The following is a 17,834-nucleotide window of genomic DNA, read 5'->3' as shown; positions in this document are numbered from 1 at the left end:
CAAAAAGGTTGGATGGAAGGAGCAAACATGCAAACTACACACAAGGCTGGAGACAAGATTTGAACCCAGAACTTCAAAACTAATTATGAGGTTGTTAATAACTACTCCATTAGTGCATCTTATATTAAAATGACCACGAGTGAACTGGATTCTTGAGTTGACAATCCTGTTTGACAGGAGACAGCCTGTGCCCTTCAAGATTATTATGATCATATTCAATTTGTATATACCACCAGAGCTAGACCTAGATGTATATTTTCCTCTTTTGTTTAAACTTTCAAATCCCTTGCCTTTTCCATCGGTTAAGCCATTTTTAGCAAAGGCAGTTTTTTTTTTGGGCATATAAAAAAAATATCTTTTTAATATATTTTATGGTTTCCTTGTACGCTCATTTGTCATTTCCACGATTAGTATCCATTCCTCACTAGCCTTTCCTTGAGGTAGTTTACCGGTAGTGTTAAAAGTATCACCGAAACAATCCCCTTTAGTAAACAAGGTGGCGCTACTCGTGTAATCGTTCTCGTCGCACTTCATCAAGACGTTGAAGAAGAAGAGTTTGCGGAAGCACATGTGCAAACCATAGCAATGTGTTCAATGTTTACTTCTTAGGCTATTTACGCATTGAGTATCGTAACTTATTAGTTGTTCGAAACAGAATCTGCGTTTATTTGCCTCTTTTGTCGGATGCTCAATTGAATTTCTGCACAATGGTTCGAGCATTAAGGTAAGCCAGGCCAACGTTAGCTAACCAGCTTAAAGTAGTCCGTGTCTACTTAGCGGACACTACTAAAGTAACAGTGTGTACAGTAACGTACAGTGTTAACACTTTTTAAAGCTGCATTTAATAATTGCCCGTTTTAACTCAAGTCGTACAGCCTCTTGCATTTGTATTTTGCTGCATCCACGCCCTTGCGTTTACATCTTTGCACACACATATAACTAGATAACTCGAGTAGGTATTTATTTTTACATACTTTTAAAAATCTTTGTTTTATCTTACTGTTTGAATTCTATTTATATTTCGCAAGTCTTGGGATTTGTTGGCTTAATCAGATTCTACATTTCGTCACATGTGCAGATGTTGGTTTGACACAAAACAATTGTTGAAACTTCGACAACCAGACTTCTTGTTCCTCGTTAGTACAGTGGACAATAATATCTCCACCAAAGATGCCGAAATCTGTGGTTTGATTCCAAGAAGGGGAGGGGAATTTTATTTAATTTCCCTACCATGATAAATTATGGCAGGCAGTATGCCTGCCTGTCTGTCCATCCATATGTCAAATTATCCATCCAGTATCTGTCAATAATTTCACAACATAATAGTACACCGTCCTATATTCTTTATCCTCTGCGAGGAGCTGAGACATCAATACTGAACATATGTCCATGAAAAGTGCATCCGTCTGTCTGTCTACATTGCTCCCTGGTGGCCAATGTGGTCAGCAGCTCAATGGCCATTAAATTCATGCAAAGTGTGAGAAACATATTTTCTTTTAATTGTTGATCATGTATTTCTTCCCCTCGTGAGGATAAGCGATTCAGTATAATCGATCGACGGATGTTTTTTTTTTTATTTTTATTTTTTTTATAAAGGCAAGGAAGTAGGGGTGGGCGATATGACGATATTATATTGTTAAGGACTTTAACGTGTTGACAATCTCATAAAGCCGAAAGATTGTTTGATCGTCCACAGGGCACATTCTATACAGTTTAGCTCTATGGTGGCTCAAAGCCTCTGACGCATATCTGACCGACCAATCACAGCACGCACAGTGCACCGTACGTGACATTCCCCGCCTCCCTGTTTGTTTGTATAGCGGGAAGCTATAGCGGAAAGTCACCACGAAGATGAGTTGGTCCGGAAAGAAACCCCACATCCACAGTATCGATTTTTTGGGGGGGGGCTTTTCCTCGGATGAACAAGCGCAAACCAGTTATTTGCAAAGTTTGCAGAGACTCGGTTCGGACGTCAGATGGCAACACAACAAACCTGTTTAATCACTTGCGGGGACAGAGACAGCACCCAAAAAACTACAAACATGGTAGCCAGAGGCAGCCGCTAGCTCCAAGCTAACACAACCCTCGGTACCACTGTCATTTAACTCCGAATGAAAAAACAAGCAAGCAGTCTAAAGAAGTAACTGAGGCAGTGACTTATTACCTCGCTGAAGAAATGATTGCCATTAAAACAGTGGAAAACGAGGGCTTTAAAAGACTCTTCAAAGTACTAGACCAGCGTTATGAGCTTTACATTCACTGCACATGTTGATGAAAATTGGCACTATTCCAAATTAAAACCTGTTCAGAAAGCTTAGCTGGCTTAAAATGTCATTTTTTTTCTTTTAGGGTTTTATATACATTTTAAATATGTATTATATGTTTAACATGAGGAAAATGGTCAAAAATGTGGAAATTAGCCTAAAAAACGATGTAAGAAAAGAATCATGATAAAATCCTGATTGTGATTTTATTTTTAAAAGTTCGTTTCATATTGTACTACTATGTTGTGGAAGAGCCCAATTGGGGACTGGAGTTGAGAATTAGCATTAGCTCTAACCTCTTTAAGCTTGTATGTATGTTTGACTACATTGTCCCTGTGAAATCAAGTTTTATTATTATGTCCACCCCCTTCCCCTGTTGTCGTTCTGTTAATAGGCGTAAAAAGTTCCAGAGGCCAATCAAACAGCAACAGTACAATGAAGGTGACCCGGAAGGTTACAAAAACTTGGCTGTCCCCGATAAAGTAAGTAGTTTTTTTTCCGTATGTTTGACTATTTTGAATATTGATAGCATCTATTTATATTCAGGTCACAAATTAAAGTTGTAATTTGTGTTTTAAAGTAACTGAGGCTGGTGGTTTCGACTTTACTAGTTGGCTGTCTAATGCCGAGCTCAAACTACACAACCTTTTTTTTTTGTTCTTGTTGGCGATGGTCGCAATTTCAGATTACCAGACATGAGCCCGTGCCTGATATCTTGTGCAGAAAAGAGAGCTAGAGCATGCTGGTCATAGAGTGACAGGCGTTTCGTTGGTCAATGTTTTTGAACAAATCGTGGGGGCCACGAAGGACATGTCACACTATGCGGAAAAACTAACCCCAAAAAATTCTGACACGCCAGACTTTCTCTGTTGTCATCGTGTTGAGTAGCAATTAAGATAACATAATATATGAATGAAAATAAATGTATACATGCATTAATCTTGCAATCTTAATTCATTCACCTCAGAACTCCAAGGACAAAATCGATGAGTTTCACGATGAGAAGATTGAGGTAAGTTTTTAATCATAATACCCTTTCATGGATCCAGTGCCATTTAAAATGCAATTAACTGTTTCATTTATTAACTGTGTGAGATCAAACACAAAAGCTGTCCAATGCCATTTAAACAAAAATAGTCACGCCTACTAGTCAACTATCACGACATCGGTCGATGGTGCTTTTCCTAATCCTGCAAAACCCAACAGCTACCACCTAAATCTCATCCAAAAGAAATATTTAATCGCAGAAGCAGCCAAGCACCGTTCGTTTTTTGATGCAGCTCCCATCCGGTACCGAATATTTTATACGGGCATTGTATCGAAGTCAAAATTTTGGGATTGTGACAACTCTACTACTTTGTGTTTATCTTTGACTGCGGTTTGTTGGTTTGTTTTTAATCATCTGTGTGTGCTTTTTATGACTCATTTTTAACCCTCCACATAGAAACTCCTCGCCAGTGGTGTTAAATTGCAGAGCGATGAGGAGCTGGATGATGAGGTTTGATCCCATTTTCCTGTTGGAGTTTAACATCAACTCATATGAGTTCATCTTCCAAAGGAAATTTATGCTCATTTCTGCAGGAGGAAGTGATGGCCTTGGATGATTCCGAAACGGATGATGATGAAGACGATGAGGAGGACAGCGAGGAGGACGAAGGCACTGACATGGAGAGCGATCTCGAGGGGAAGAAAGAGGAAGGTGAGACATGGGTCCGCCGGGTTCTGATGCTGTTGCACTCTGAGCTCGTTTAACATTTTTTTGTATTGTCCTCCTCAGAGCTTCCCAATGAACTTGCATGGGGCACCAAGAAAAAGGTGTTCTATGACACCGACTACGTGGCCACAAGTGAGCAGACTGTGTTTCTTTATATCGTGGCGAAGGGTGTTTCCAACAATAAATCTTATTCAGATGCACATTGCAATGTAGTAGAATGCAAATTGCAGATCACAATAATTTTTTTTGGGGGGGGGGAACTGCGTAATTTTGGTCAGCTTTATTTCATATATAATATTTATATTTACATAGTGTCTAAAATAAGTTCACTGCCGAAGTAGTGCAGTCCACATGGTTACACATCATTCTTTCATGAAACATGAAAAGTTGAAGTGATAAAGCACAGATATATTCTCATTATTGTTGTAACGTGATTTAGTATTTTACTGACTTAAATTTACGCCACACATGTTTGATAGAATTTTGGGAAGTTGGCGTAGTGAACGTTTAAAAGACGTTTTCAGTTACTTAACATATGTTCGCTAATTGAAGTAGATAAACTGTCTTTCATATTAATTCATGGTTCATTTACTTTTATTTTAGCGTAAGCCTAACATAAAACCAAGACATTTATGTATAATCATTCTGATATTCTTTATTATAATACATTTATTGCTTTTATTTGTTAAAATAACACATGGGAAGAGGAGCTTGATAAAAGAATCGCATATGAAATTGCAATATGGAGGAAGAAAAATCGCAATTAGATTATTTTTCAAAATTGTTAAACCCAGTTTGGGACATTGCAAGGAAAATCTGTTTCCGGTGGAGCATTCCACTAACACGTTTCCACTGTGTGCTGACAGAGGGAAAGTCGCACGATGAGTTGGTAGCGGAGGAAGAAGAGGAGGAAGAAGAAGCTAAGAAAATCCAAAAGCGTTTGGCTGAACATCTCAGCGAGGAGGATTACGACTTAAACTTCTTCCAGGTATTTGTAAGATCATGCTTTACCCGCCATGAAATGCTCAACTAATAATGCACTTTTGCTTTGTTTCTTTCATGTGGCCCCTCATAAAGGAGTTTGCTCCAGAGGAGCAGACCGAGGCGACGGTTGTGGAAAAGGAGAAGATCGTCAAGGACTTGAAGCAAATGTCCCACAAGGAGAAAATGAAACTGCTGAAGAAGGAGTCGCCCGAGTTGCTTGAACTCATTCAGGACTTCAAAGCAAAGGTACACAGAGAGAATGATGGCTCCTTTGTGAAGCAACCAATGAAATGGATGCTGAATAGAATTGTTGATGTGCAGCTTACAGAAATGAAGGACCAGCTGCAGCCACTCATGCAGATGGTCAAAGATGGAAAGATCCCGCCGGGAAAGGTGACCTATTTGACCTTTTTATTTATAGTTGAATCAATGTGTGTGCTCCGTGGGATGCTTTGCCGCAGATACTATTAGTTAATGTTCAGTCTTCTTATGTAACACTGAAAAACTAAATGGTGTACCAAAACAATACAGGAGCAATAACAATACAATGAAATATATATACCGTATTGGCCCGAATATAAGACGGTGTTTTTTGCATTGAAATAAGACAGAAAAAGTGGGGGTCGTTTTATATTCGGGGTCTAGACATTATACCCATTCACGACACTTGATGGCGTCAGATATCATTGAAGCGAACGCTGAACTTGACTCCCCAGGCCCACCCGTCACGTGAGGATGACGTGCGCACAGCGAGGCAGATAGTTTGTGAAGAGTAATGTTCTGTCATGACAGATCTCAGCTACTCTCAAGTTAAACCAGTTTGCATTATTTCATTGCAACGTTTTTCCTTATTCAGATTTGTTTCAAGGCTACAGTTACAGTTAGACTTCACCTTGATGGTTAATGCAGTTATTGCAATTTTGTTTGCAAAGTTTGATCACAATAGATTGGGTTATTTACATTTCAAAAACCAGAAGCCATTCATTTACGAATGTGATTGCACTTTAGTTTACATATTTAAATGTTTGGATATTAAGATTTGAATGGGGCAAAATAACATGCTTTTTCTCTCAAATATATTGTTATAATCATTTGTTTCAGATGTACTGTAATTATTTTCTTTATAAAAATTAATTTGGTGTTCAAAAAACATTTTTCAAACTTGAGTCTTGAAAATATACTAATCATTATAATCAGGGCCGTCTTATATTCGGGCCAATACGGTATATATATGTATACTTTTTTATGTGTGTCGTATTATTTTTAAATTCTTAAACATCGGCTATTCTATTTGGTCATCTGCGTGGTTTTAAAAAGCAAAGGAATACCAGCATTAATGTAGGACAAAGTGGTGTGGCGGGGTTATTTCTGTTATTCCACATACACAAAGTGTAGTGTATGAAGTACTGCCCCTACAAGTGAAAATGCAGTTATTGTCTTTATGAATGACTACTTTTTTTCCCCTCACTTGGTGCTCAGCTACCCCAAGTAGAAGCAATGCTTGGGCTCCACCCTCGGTTGTCATGGTAACCAAATCTGTACCCAGCAAGACAAGAAATATGCTGTTAGGGGTGGGCGATATGACGATATTAGATCGTCAAGGGGTTTAACGTGTTGACGATCTCATAAAGCCGAAAGATCGTTTGATTGTCTAAAGGGCACATGCTATACAGTTTACCTCTATGGCGGCGCAAAGCCGCTGACGCATACCCGACCAACCAATCACAGCACGCACAGTGCACCGTACGCGACACTCCCCGCCTCCCTGTTTGTTTGTAAAGCGGGAAGCTATAGCGGAAAGCCACCACGAAGCAGAGTTGGTCCGAAAAGAAACTCCACATCCACAGTGTCGATTTGGTTTGGCTTTTCCTCGGAGGAACAAGCGCAAACCAGTTATTTGCAAAGTTTGCAGAGACTCGGTTCAGGTGGCAACGCAACAAACCCGTTTAATCACTTGCGGAGACAGATACAGCACCCAAATAAACTACAGCGACAGCCAACGCAAACGGAGACCAGACACATGGTAGCCAGAGGCAGCTCCAAGCTAACACAAAGGAATAACAGCATTAATGTGGGACAAAGTAATTCTGTAATCTGTAATTCTTGATCCTTGGGGTATAATGATGAAAGCACAGATACGTTTTGAAAATATCTGGTAACTGTTAGAAATTGTGGGAAAAATGCTTAGTCTCCTTTAAAAGTCATTAATTTTAGTTCAAGGATGTGTTTATGTCATTGCTTCCACTGAACGAATTGTACTTTCCTTCCGTTTTCAAAAGGGTGCCGACTTCCTGAAGACAAAACAGCAGCTTTACCTCAAGTGAGTACAGTAGTTTCAAACTTCGAAGTTCACAAGTGAAGCCGTCTCGCTCGCCAATTCCTGAACTTCGAACGCTTCCCATCTCAGTTATTGCACGAACATCAGCTTCTACCTGGTGCTCAAAGCCAAACGAATCCCAGCTCACAACCACCCGGTCATCGAACGACTGCTCACTTATAGAAATGTAAGTCTTTGCATCTTCATGGTATGATAACACAGTTGATCATCTTTTCATCAAATAATCAAATAAACAGGTGGTGCCACTAAGGGCACTCTAATTACCTTGACTATGATATGATAACAACATGCCATCTGTAAGGCTGAAGTTTGCGATGAAGTGTCAAATTGTGGCACAAAACATATAACTGAAAAATAATATGTACTTGGCATCTGAAAAGCTGTAGTTTACATTGAAATTTGACCATTCAGGATCTGAAAAGAATTCGGTAAAGATGAAGTTTATGCTGAACTCTGATTCCCAAGCAAAATCTGCTGAACATTTCAACACAAAAACAAACTGTGACCTGGCATCTGTGAAGCTGAAACTTAACAGTGGAGTGGTACATTGTGGTACCAACGCTCATTACATGCCCAGAACGACTTAAGCCATGCATTAGAATCAAAGCATCCCCTTTGAATTTCAAACACTTGAGTGAGTGAGGATGAGCCAAACCGCCAGCAGAGGATAGCGGTGCACCATTTTAGATTTAAAATCCCCTCTGTTTGCCAACTGTTTACAGTGGGGAGAGGAGGACTTTGTTGTTGTTGTTGGCAATCAACAGTTTTTAACTCTGACAATCTGAGGTATACATTCAAACAGAATTCACAGAGTAATCTATTACCCGTGTTTTCCTGCCTGCAGCTGATCAATGAACTGAGCTCAGTTGATGCCCGCCTGGCGCCGCAGTACAGCAAGCTGCTGGCTGCTCAAGAAGATGAGATCATGAGCAGACCAATGGCTGAGAAGAAAGCTGCCATATCCACCAAAAAAGATGAGGTGAAAGAAAAAAGAAAAAAGCACCACGATAATGGACTCCATGCATGCACCATTAATGCATTTGGGGTATGACGGCGTACTACCTTCCGGTTAACATGACGGATAGTGATAAAAAAGACAGCATCAAGTTTGTTGTAAATGAAGTATTGCCTTTCTAATTGCTCCAGTTATTCAAGTGTCGGCGAAGCAATCCAAGCATCTAAATCTGATTTAATGAGCCATTCGCAGTTTTACGACACGATGTCCGTGTGTACATAAACTTCCACGACTTTTTGAGTCGAATTTGTTTACAGACGGCAAAACCAACCACAACTTTAACGAAGTGCTGCATAGAAAGAGTGAATAAAATGGGGCGCAAAGCCTTCATTATCACGTTCTGTGGTACAGTTGCTGCAAAATTGATCTTTAGAACTCAGACAAACGCAATAAAATTATAATAATGACAATCATATACTAACTGCCAGGATGAGAATGTTGTTGTCCACGTTCCCACGGTTTGAGAGCTTCTCGATCGCCGTACCCGCAACTTTGTGAGAGGGCAGTGCCACGCTCGCCAGGTGCCGAGCCGGGACACGGAGGGAGAGCGAGAGAGAGACAGAGACGGAGTCACGGAGAGTTGGAGCTTGAACCGTGGCCCATTCTTTGTTGCATGGCGAAATTGTTTCGGCGAATGCATCAACTGCCCATCTCGCTGACAATAACAGCCGGCTCACCGCAAAATTAGCTGGAAGCGCTATCCATTCCTCTTTAAAAATTCACAGCTTTTGATGACACTTCCACCTTCAAAAGTATCAAGACCGAACTATTGAATGTATCTTTTCCACAAGACCATGATATCACACATTTAAAGAATGAGGTTATTTTTGCGCCAGATGGCATCCCAGTAGTGAAGACCAGAAACGCGCAACCATTCGCACCTTTCCACTGGAAATGCTTGATTTGTTTCCTTGCATAATGTCCATTACTAGCAGTTCACACAGATGCTAATCAGGGCACGTTTGTGGACGTAGGATGCGGCGCCAGAGACGGTCGCTGCCTCGGACTCGGAGCTGGATGAGGAGGCGGCGTTGCGATTTTACAGAGAAGTGGAGGAAAGGATGAAGTTGAAGAGGAAGAGCAAACCACAGAAAGCTGATGATGAGTGAGTCGAGATTCTGAGCTCGGGACGAAAAAGTAAAATCAACATATTATGTTCATTGTCGACATTGTTGCAGGGTGACAGATGTGGATGAGGAGGAGGAGGAGTTAGATTCAGAGGCTAAGAGAGGCATCACGTACCAGGTAAGTGAGGGCTGTAGCGATTAATCGAATAACTCAACTAATTCGATTGCATTTTTATCTGATTACTCAATCGATGGGGTAATCGGAAGAATACCCAGTCGCTGTAGGCCGAATGTCATCTGATTATCTCATTGCAGCGTGCTGTGTTGCTGTGTGAAGCTCACACAGTTGTGGAAATATCTCGCCTTTCCTGGGTTCTGTATAAAAGGCATACAATTAACTGACAGCGCTACTGTTGTAATGGGGCAATTTTGCAGGATCTCTGTGTCAAAGAGGCTTTTTTGACTTTTCTTTACAGTAAATGGCAGTTATCCTGCTGTACTGCATTTTTGAAGTGACTGCCGGATTTGCTGTTGTAATGTGGAAATTTGGTGTGATCTCTGTGCAAAAGAGGCTTACGTGTCATGCTGCAAAATAGATTCACTACTGTATTTAGGTTTCCAGAGTTGCAGAAACATTTGCTTCTTTTTTCACAAGAGATATAACAGAACTTGGCGTAATGCTATTTCACCAAACTAATAACATGATTGTGCACTCTAGGGCTGCTCGATTAAGCGATTTCGAACCGAAACCAAATTTTCTGGTTAAAACGATGTTAAAAACGTTCAAATCGGCACTTTCGATTTTTTTCATTTTTAGTGTATCTAAGCCACCGTAGTTTCCTCTGCATTTTCGCTTCCGCCCATGAGCGCGCAGTCCGATTACAACAACATCCATGGCTACCGGCGATTCGGCTATTTGCTCAGGCAAGTGAGCGTTTAGTTAGTAAATGATTTGGCAAATGGTTGGCAAAATGACTTGCTGACAGACTGTTTGGTTTACAGACTTGACTGTCTACCTTCTCTCATGTTGATTTCGTTTCAGATGGTATACGCAGTTTCTTCTTTCATTATTAGTTTAATTAAGAATAGATCTGAAATCTATTATGTAAGTAAAATGCTGTTAATCCCAATGGATTGTTCTGTGTGTATTAAGTTAAATTGACTGGCATTTTGAGTTCAAAGAAAGATAAATTAAGTTTAAATAAGAGACATTCAAAATCATTTTTCATTATTTTTTTTATTTTACAAAGAAATCGTAATCGTAAAATCGGGTTTGAGAGAAAATAATCGGGATTTTGTTGTTAGGCAAAATCGAACAGCCCTAGTGCATTCCAATGTCAAAAAGTTCTCAAACACATCATAATTGTGTGCCTTGACCCTTGTCTTAGATGGCCAAGAACAGAGGACTCACCCCCAAGAGGAAGAAGATCGACCGCAACCCTCGAGTCAAGCACCGGGAGAAGTTCAGGCGGGCTAAGATCCGCAGAAAGGGCCAAGTGTGTAGTCTCTCCGCCTGATGTAGTTCCAGTGTACGTTTGTTTGATGTTGACCGGTTGTGTGTTCATCAGGTACGTGACGTTCGGCGGGAAGAGACAAGATACAGCGGAGAACTGTCCGGTATCCGCGCAGGAGTCAAGAAGAGTATCAAACTCAAGTAACAAAGGGAAAGACAGCATTGCGCTCCAAAGCTTTGTCCTGTGGGATGTTCTTACGATTTTGAAAAATCTCACCATGGTCAATCAGAATTCAATACTGGCATCATGCAAAGTGAAACAAGTTTTAGTTGTATTAAATTCATTTTGTCTCCTTTATTATCTATATATTTTTTTGACTGATTCATTTATAACAGACAATAGTGTTTAGGTCGTTTAATTACCTGACATGTTTTGGCGTGTTACTTCCGCCTTTCATCAGAGAGTAACAATAATAAACTTCTTACAATTCTTAATGGGTTGCTGATTAACAGTTTAAGAATATCGTTTGGAACAACAATGAAATAATGGAATGTCAATCATTGAACATTTTAGTTAAAAATAGCATGAACATTATTCAACACATAATTCTTTATGTTAAGTAGTGACATTTAAACAAGGTGGATCTGGAAAGGCCTCTTCATGGCCCTTCAAAATGCTATGTTGCAAATAGATTTTTGGAGATTCAAGCAAAATTATTGTTTTTGGAGATTGTGTCATCATATGAGGACATGACACCAAGATAACGCTTCTGCAGTGTCCTCTTCAAGGCCTTCAATTTTATATATGACTCAACACGGGTTGTAGCAAACTGATTTAAATAAGGTAATTAAATAAGTGCTTGAGTTTCAGTTATGATCAATCCAAGTTGGCTGAAGAAAAAAAAAAAAAAAGATCCAAAGTCACAATTTCTACACATTAAAGTCTGCCTCTTAAAGATGAAGTCAAGTACTGGTAAAAATGTGCTTTACAGAAATGTTTTATGTGGCCCCATTCGTCTAAACACGTTATTCTGATTAAAATTGCGTTTGTACACTATGAATGGAGCAGCAAAATCTACCCGTTTTTAATCCATCTCAGGAGCAACCATTTTGTCACATGCTGTCGACTGAAAATGACAGCACAAATCACAAAGTTCTTAAGGGCTCAGCTTGTGAATGTCACAACCAAACCCAGTAAACAGGTGAGCTCTGATTGGTCGTTATCTAAGCCCTGTGATGTTATTTGCAGTCAACAGCTAGTGGCAAAATTGCCGCCCTCTGAAATGGCTAAAAATGGGTGGATTACTGGATTTTGCTGCTTAATTTATATTGCACAAACACAATAACAATCAGAATGCTGTTTGGACTAGTGGGGGCATATAGAACAAATTATTGCAATGAAAATTTTGGACTTGACATGGTCTTTAAGTCCTTCCTTAACCCATTAAGGCCTAAAGCGCCTTTCTCAACAGCTCCACAAAACCTAAGGTTGCCTTTGAAATTACCCTTGAAAGCCTGAAGTTCTCCCAGAAATTCAACACTTCCAAAATGATTAATATCTCAGCCCCTATAGCAGACAGAAACATAATTCCAAAAGAATTAAAGAGCTTAGACATGTGGCTTTCACACAGGCAGAATTTATTATTTACTGTTTCAACCGAAGATGTAAAAATAACGTGTTAGTGCAAGAGAAACACTATTTTAATTTAAACAAAAAAATCGAGTGGTAATTACCATCATCTATTCTGTTACAAAGACGTCAATATCGTAATTGTCTACAAACCATATCATATCACGTTTGACTGGTTCCACTGGTCGTGCACGTCGTCTATATATCACTGCCGTTACTTACTTTAATCAGAGCTCCCGGCGATCGACGGCATCCGCCATAAGCCTACCTACGGCTCGAAAAAATTCCACGACATCCTCCGCGGTCTCGCGACACAGTCACGCGTATATTCTGATGCATTAAGTTGGCCAAGAGACGGAGAATTGGATTTAAAAAGGACAATAATGTATCCGCTCTTCCGGTTTGAAAGGTTGAAAGACGCAACAGCGCTCCCGGCCGGTAGAAACGCGGTTATGCGCTCCCGGGTTTAATGGGTTAAGATAAAAAATTGTTTGGCTTCTTAACATCCATGATTCTTAAACTGCGTCAAGACACAAAGATACAAATGCTGCAAGGAGTCAGTTGCACATGACTGTTTTCGATCAATTCATTAATCATCCCAACTATGACTACAAAGCTAAGAATCAAGACAACATGCCGCTAATGATGACAGTGATTGGCGGTCAGCCCGCTTGTTGTTCAATGAAGCGCTCATGCGCCGCTGTCAAATTAGTCACGATCCTCTCCTCGATCTCCACGTGGTTGTCGACGTCCTCCTTGGAGAGGACCACCTCGTGCTGGCTGGTGGGCGTCACCACCACCACGTAGCCCCGCCGCGAGTCCAGCACGTTGGCAACCACCGCCTGGTGCCTGTACGCGTCCAGTGCTTTTCGAGCCTTGTCCAGCAGGATGGCGGCGTCCGTCTCCAGTTTGAAAGATATGACGAAGGCCTGAGGCGCCCAGTCTTTAACCAGCGGCGACAAAATTTTGGGCACCATCTTCAAGCTTAGCTGCAGGGCAGATAGGATTCAGTGTTGAGATTTTTTAAAAAGCCCAAATTGTCTCAGCTTCAATGAGTTCACACATACCAATTTTTAAACTCTTAATTGATTTTTAAAATGTCAGATAGGATAATTGCTTAGGATCAGAGGCATCAAGCAATCAGGCTTTTGCTGACTTTGATCAAACGTGGGTGGAATAAAATCAGGCCAGTTATTGGCCTTAACAGTTTTCCCAGCATTTTCCCCTTTTAGCACACCCTACACCCCAGAATGATCGCTCAGGATAATCTTTCAGAGACATCCATCCAATAATGTTGCCTTGCTGATGAGTAGTATTTTTATGGGGGGCTCACTTGAAGCGGTCCGTTGGCAGACTGGATTTTGTGCTCCGGCATGTCACACGCGGGGATGTAGAAATCCGAGACAGCCGCCGCCAAGTAAAACATGGCCTCGGATCCTAAAACACAGAAGTCTGTTAAAGACATGTTAAAATGAGTTGACGTGACAGGCGTTTACGTTTACCTATGGTGCTGAGAGCCTGCGCTGATGCCTTGAGCAGGTGCAGATACTCCGACAGTGTGCTGAACTCGACGGGGAGCAGGAGTTGGGCATCTGTGACTTCCTGATACTTCTTCAGCACTTTAGCGATGTTTGGCAGCACCTTCGGGTTCACCATCACGCGGTTTGGTTCCTGATCCCCACCTGAGAACTGCAGGGCGTCCAGCACGTTGGCTGAGGAGAATGTGCGAGCGTACGGGTAGAGCGAGCGATGCCTGTGCAGGAAAACGACAGCGTAACCGGCATCCAGGAAGTACTCTGCGGACTGCGCTCCCCTCCTTCCGCTGCTGAAATTATCCAGGAAGCGAACGGTGCGCGACTCCAGCGGGACTTTGGTGCCACCCGATGTGATGAGGACCACGCGGCGGCCCGCCTTGACGTGGAGCCGGGCGAAGGCGGCCATCCTCTCCCGGACCTCATCCACGTGGGAGGGAGCGGCGAACTCTTCGGCCAGCTTGCCATCAATGGAAGACACTCTGGGTTCTGCCATGGCTTGCTGAGAGGGCGGCAGCACAGGGAAGTGAAAGAAATGGGTTGATTAACAAGGTACAATAAGTCACTAGTGACCAGGTGTGGGCCAAGAATTTTTTTATTTTTATTAATCTGCCTGTTTGAATTAGTAATGATTTGTTGGTCCTGTATTTCATTATTTTACTGAGAAATATTTGTTAAAACTGTTTTATTAATAAAACACTTAAATTGTGAATCAGAATTAAAACAGTGTGCCTGAGTGTCTTGAACTTTTTTTTTTTAATTGTAACCTTGTAACATCAACAAAAACTGATCATGTAAAAAAAAAAATAAAAACCTAAAAAATGTTGCCTGTTTTCTGACATTTTATGGACAGAACAAGTAAATAAATCATAATGTTTGCGAAGCCACAAAAGGTCTAACGACGCAGTTGGTGCACAGCAATCTGGTCATGTTTAAAATGTTAGTTTTTCGTTTGTAAGATCACACTGAAACGCAATTGATAAATGCATATTGCTGTTAATATGGAATTTGTTGTAGTACACCGATGGAATGTAGCATGTTTCATTTTCGCTGTCAAGCCACACAATCACTTTCATTTTCCAACGGAGGGTTCAGTCATTACAAAACCTAAATCTGTTATTTCTGCATGAACGCAAGGTGAACATAAGTTTATCAGCGACGTATCCGTGTCGTGACCGCGCTTTAATTATTACTGAAACACAAAGCACATTGTAAAAAAAAGTCTTACCTTTGATTCCAAGATGTGAAAACCGTCGAACTGAGAACCTGACTTCACAACTTCAGCACTCTGCACTTCCTGGAACCGAGGAGTGCTGTTCTTCGCTTTGTTGAGAAACACATTAGCGCCCTCAAATGGATATCTGCGGTATTACTGGCATTACATTGTTAGGATGGATGGTTGTTTAGATTTAATAAAAACTACACACCCCTGTTCAAATGCCATCTTTCTGTGAAATAAAAACATCAAAATAACTGATTTAAAAACGTTTCCCTTATGACCTCCTATAGCCCTAGCAATGCAATTAATTATTTAAATCATTCTCAAGAGGGGGAAAAATAAAATGAATTTGCACAAGTGTGCATCCCTCGGGATGTTGTTTTGGTTATATTTAACCAATCACATTCCTGCCATCATTTAAATTGCCTTTGATTAAACCCCAAATGGGCGGCACGGTGGTCGACTGGTTAGCACATCCACCTCACATTGCAGAGGTTGTGGGTTTGAATCTGGGCCGCGGCCTTCCTGTGTGGAGTTTGCATGTTTTCCCCGTGCCTGCGTGGGTTTTCTCCGGGTACTCTGGTTTCCTCCGACTTTCCAAAAACATGCATGGTAGGTTGATTGATCACTCTAAATTGCCAATAGGTGTGATTGTGAGTGTCGATGTTTGTTTGTCTCCGTGTGCCCTGCGATTGGCTGGCAACCAGTTGAGGGTGTATCCTGCCTACTGCCCAATGACAGCTGGGATAGGCTCCAGCACGCCTGCGACCCTTTGTGAGGATAAGCGATTAGGTTGATGGATGGATGGATGGATGGATGGATGGATAGATGGATAGATAAACCCCAAATAAAGTTCAGCCGTTTAAGTAGGCTCCTCCTGTCTTTTTTGTGTTGTCTGGCAGGAGCTAAAAGCTAAAGCTAAAACCGCTTGCTGTATGGAACTGTTCATAATTGCCTCCACATTGCCAATTTGACAGAGTATCAGTATGGTGTTCTTTTGGCAATTAGTCATGTTATGTTTGTGGCATGTGCCATACATTCGGGAATTATAGCCACAAAGTTAATCCTCAATTTCACTGATCTATAACATAATTCTCACAAAATCTATTTAGAAGATTTTGTCCGGGTTTTTATATCCAGTGTAGATAGATGGATGGAGACCTGGATAGATGACTGTATTTAAGGCAATTGCAAAGTAATTTATTATTTACCTTTGGGTTCAGAGGGAGCCACCACCATGCACAAACAGAAACCATGTTTTAGAGGAAGCCACAAAGGTCTATATATATTGGTATATATATATATATATATATATGATTTAGTGCTTGAGTGTATATATATATATATATATATATATATATATATATATATATATATATATATATATATATATATATATATATATATATATATATATATATATATATATATATAAAAAGAATATCTGTGGTAAAAAGGACCGGAGTTTGAGACCCCTTGGCTTAGGCTTTCAAAACCTATGCCTTAATAGTACCAGTGATTAATCAACAGGGGACGCTGTTGCATTGCTGAATAGGGTGCACTGGCTACAGCAACCTTTTTCCTCGCTCTTAAAAGTCACCTGGCCAGTTTGTGCACAGATATAATTAGTTTCCGATTGATCAAAGAAGCATGCACTTATCAAATACTATGTTATGCTACACATACAGTGTCAGGTAAAATAACAATGGTGCAGGAAATAGTGCGATTTTTTTTTGTGGGTATGTGTGTTGATAGTTTTTTTTTTTTGTTTTTTTTTTTTTTTTAATTTTACAGATGTGATTTAGGGCTTTATAAATATTGACTTTTTAAACCATGCAATAATATTTGAGTTTTTGATGATCAGTGACAGTAATAACTTTTGTGCACCTAGAACTATTGTACTTATTAAAAACACGTAAAATTAAATAATACCTACTTCTATCAAATTATGTATTATTAGGAAACAATTAAAGCAACAAATCTTGGAAAGTGTTCGATTAAACAATAGCTAGCACAATATAAAAAAATGCGGCAAGCAATCAGCAGGTATGATATACTTATGATTTTATTGCCCATTTAAGAGTTAAGAAATATTTGTTAGAAATTGTATGTACTGTAGATAGTACACAAAAAATACATAAAAAGAAATATATATATATATATATATACATAAATATGTATATATATATATATATATATATATATACATATATATGTATATATATATATATATATATATATACATATATATGTATGTATAGATATATATATGTTTATAAATTATTATATTTAATAAAATACATTTTAAAACCTATTTTTGATATGTACTGTAATATATATCTAAACATCTTACAAGACAACCGTATGCAAAATGAGTAACACAATTTCTAAATTTCCTCAAAAAACATTTCATTTATCAAACATGTTTTTTCTCATTTTGCAAATAGAATAGTGACGTTTTTCCTTGCGTCCTGTACTTCGCACTATTTTTTGTAGCAGCAGCGGCGGTGACCGGATTGTGGGTTTGGGTCGTTGGGGGGGATAGTCTGGGGGGGGGGGGGGGATAAATCAACAACCCTTCGTGCGCGTCGTCGTCCGCCAAAAAGTAGATCCGGCAA

The 17,834-nt window shown here is 40.0% G+C and overlaps 2 protein-coding genes across 2 annotated transcripts; one reads left to right on the top strand and one right to left on the bottom strand.

The window, feature by feature from the left end:
• Positions 1-501: 501 nt before the first annotated feature.
• On the top strand, positions 502-11,200 carry utp3 (UTP3 small subunit processome component). The gene is made up of 16 exons (XM_086041490.1): positions 502-724; positions 2,659-2,746; positions 3,232-3,276; positions 3,709-3,762; positions 3,846-3,963; positions 4,042-4,110; positions 4,845-4,966; positions 5,056-5,208; positions 5,284-5,355; positions 7,242-7,282; positions 7,370-7,466; positions 8,145-8,279; positions 9,290-9,420; positions 9,494-9,560; positions 10,771-10,878; positions 10,951-11,200. Exons 1-16 carry the CDS (start codon positions 708-710, stop codon positions 11,038-11,040), a joined length of 1,407 nt encoding a protein of 468 aa, XP_085897616.1. The 5' UTR covers positions 502-707; the 3' UTR covers positions 11,041-11,200.
• A 1,252-nt stretch (positions 11,201-12,452) lies between these two features.
• On the bottom strand, positions 12,453-15,350 carry ppcs (phosphopantothenoylcysteine synthetase). Its single transcript, XM_086041491.1, has 4 exons — positions 15,226-15,350; positions 13,968-14,499; positions 13,799-13,902; positions 12,453-13,454 (listed from the first exon to the last, which is right to left on the bottom strand). The coding sequence occupies exons 2-4, from the start codon at positions 14,491-14,493 to the stop codon at positions 13,128-13,130; spliced, it is 957 nt and encodes a 318-aa protein (XP_085897617.1). The 5' UTR covers positions 14,494-14,499; positions 15,226-15,350; the 3' UTR covers positions 12,453-13,127.
• Positions 15,351-17,834: the final 2,484 nt, after the last annotated feature.

This window comes from Filicampus tigris, chromosome 9, assembly GCF_054856515.1.
Source record: "Filicampus tigris isolate MCC_2025a chromosome 9, RoL_Ftig_1.0, whole genome shotgun sequence".
Classification (NCBI taxonomy): domain Eukaryota; kingdom Metazoa; phylum Chordata; class Actinopteri; order Syngnathiformes; family Syngnathidae; genus Filicampus; species Filicampus tigris.
This window is presented reverse-complemented; position numbering and strand designations above follow the sequence as displayed.

What these genes read in the sequence shown, in the direction of transcription:
- utp3 (XM_086041490.1), top strand. An exon ending in TTCACGATGAGAAGATTGAG is followed by an intron (nt 3,277 to 3,708) that starts GTAAGTTTTTAA and finishes CCCTCCACATAG; the next exon opens with AAACTCCTCGCCAGTGGTGT. An exon ending in AGAGAGGCATCACGTACCAG is followed by an intron (nt 9,561 to 10,770) that starts GTAAGTGAGGGC and finishes CCCTTGTCTTAG; the next exon opens with ATGGCCAAGAACAGAGGACT.
- ppcs (XM_086041491.1), bottom strand. Translation starts at nt 14,493, where the DNA reads ATGGCAGAACCCAGAGTGTCTTCCATTGATGGCAAGCTGGCCGAAGAG. An exon ending in GCAGGCTCTCAGCACCATAG is followed by an intron (nt 13,903 to 13,967) that starts GTAAACGTAAAC and finishes TCTGTGTTTTAG; the next exon opens with GATCCGAGGCCATGTTTTAC. An exon ending in CTGCCAACGGACCGCTTCAA is followed by an intron (nt 13,455 to 13,798) that starts GTGAGCCCCCCA and finishes TCTGCCCTGCAG; the next exon opens with CTAAGCTTGAAGATGGTGCC.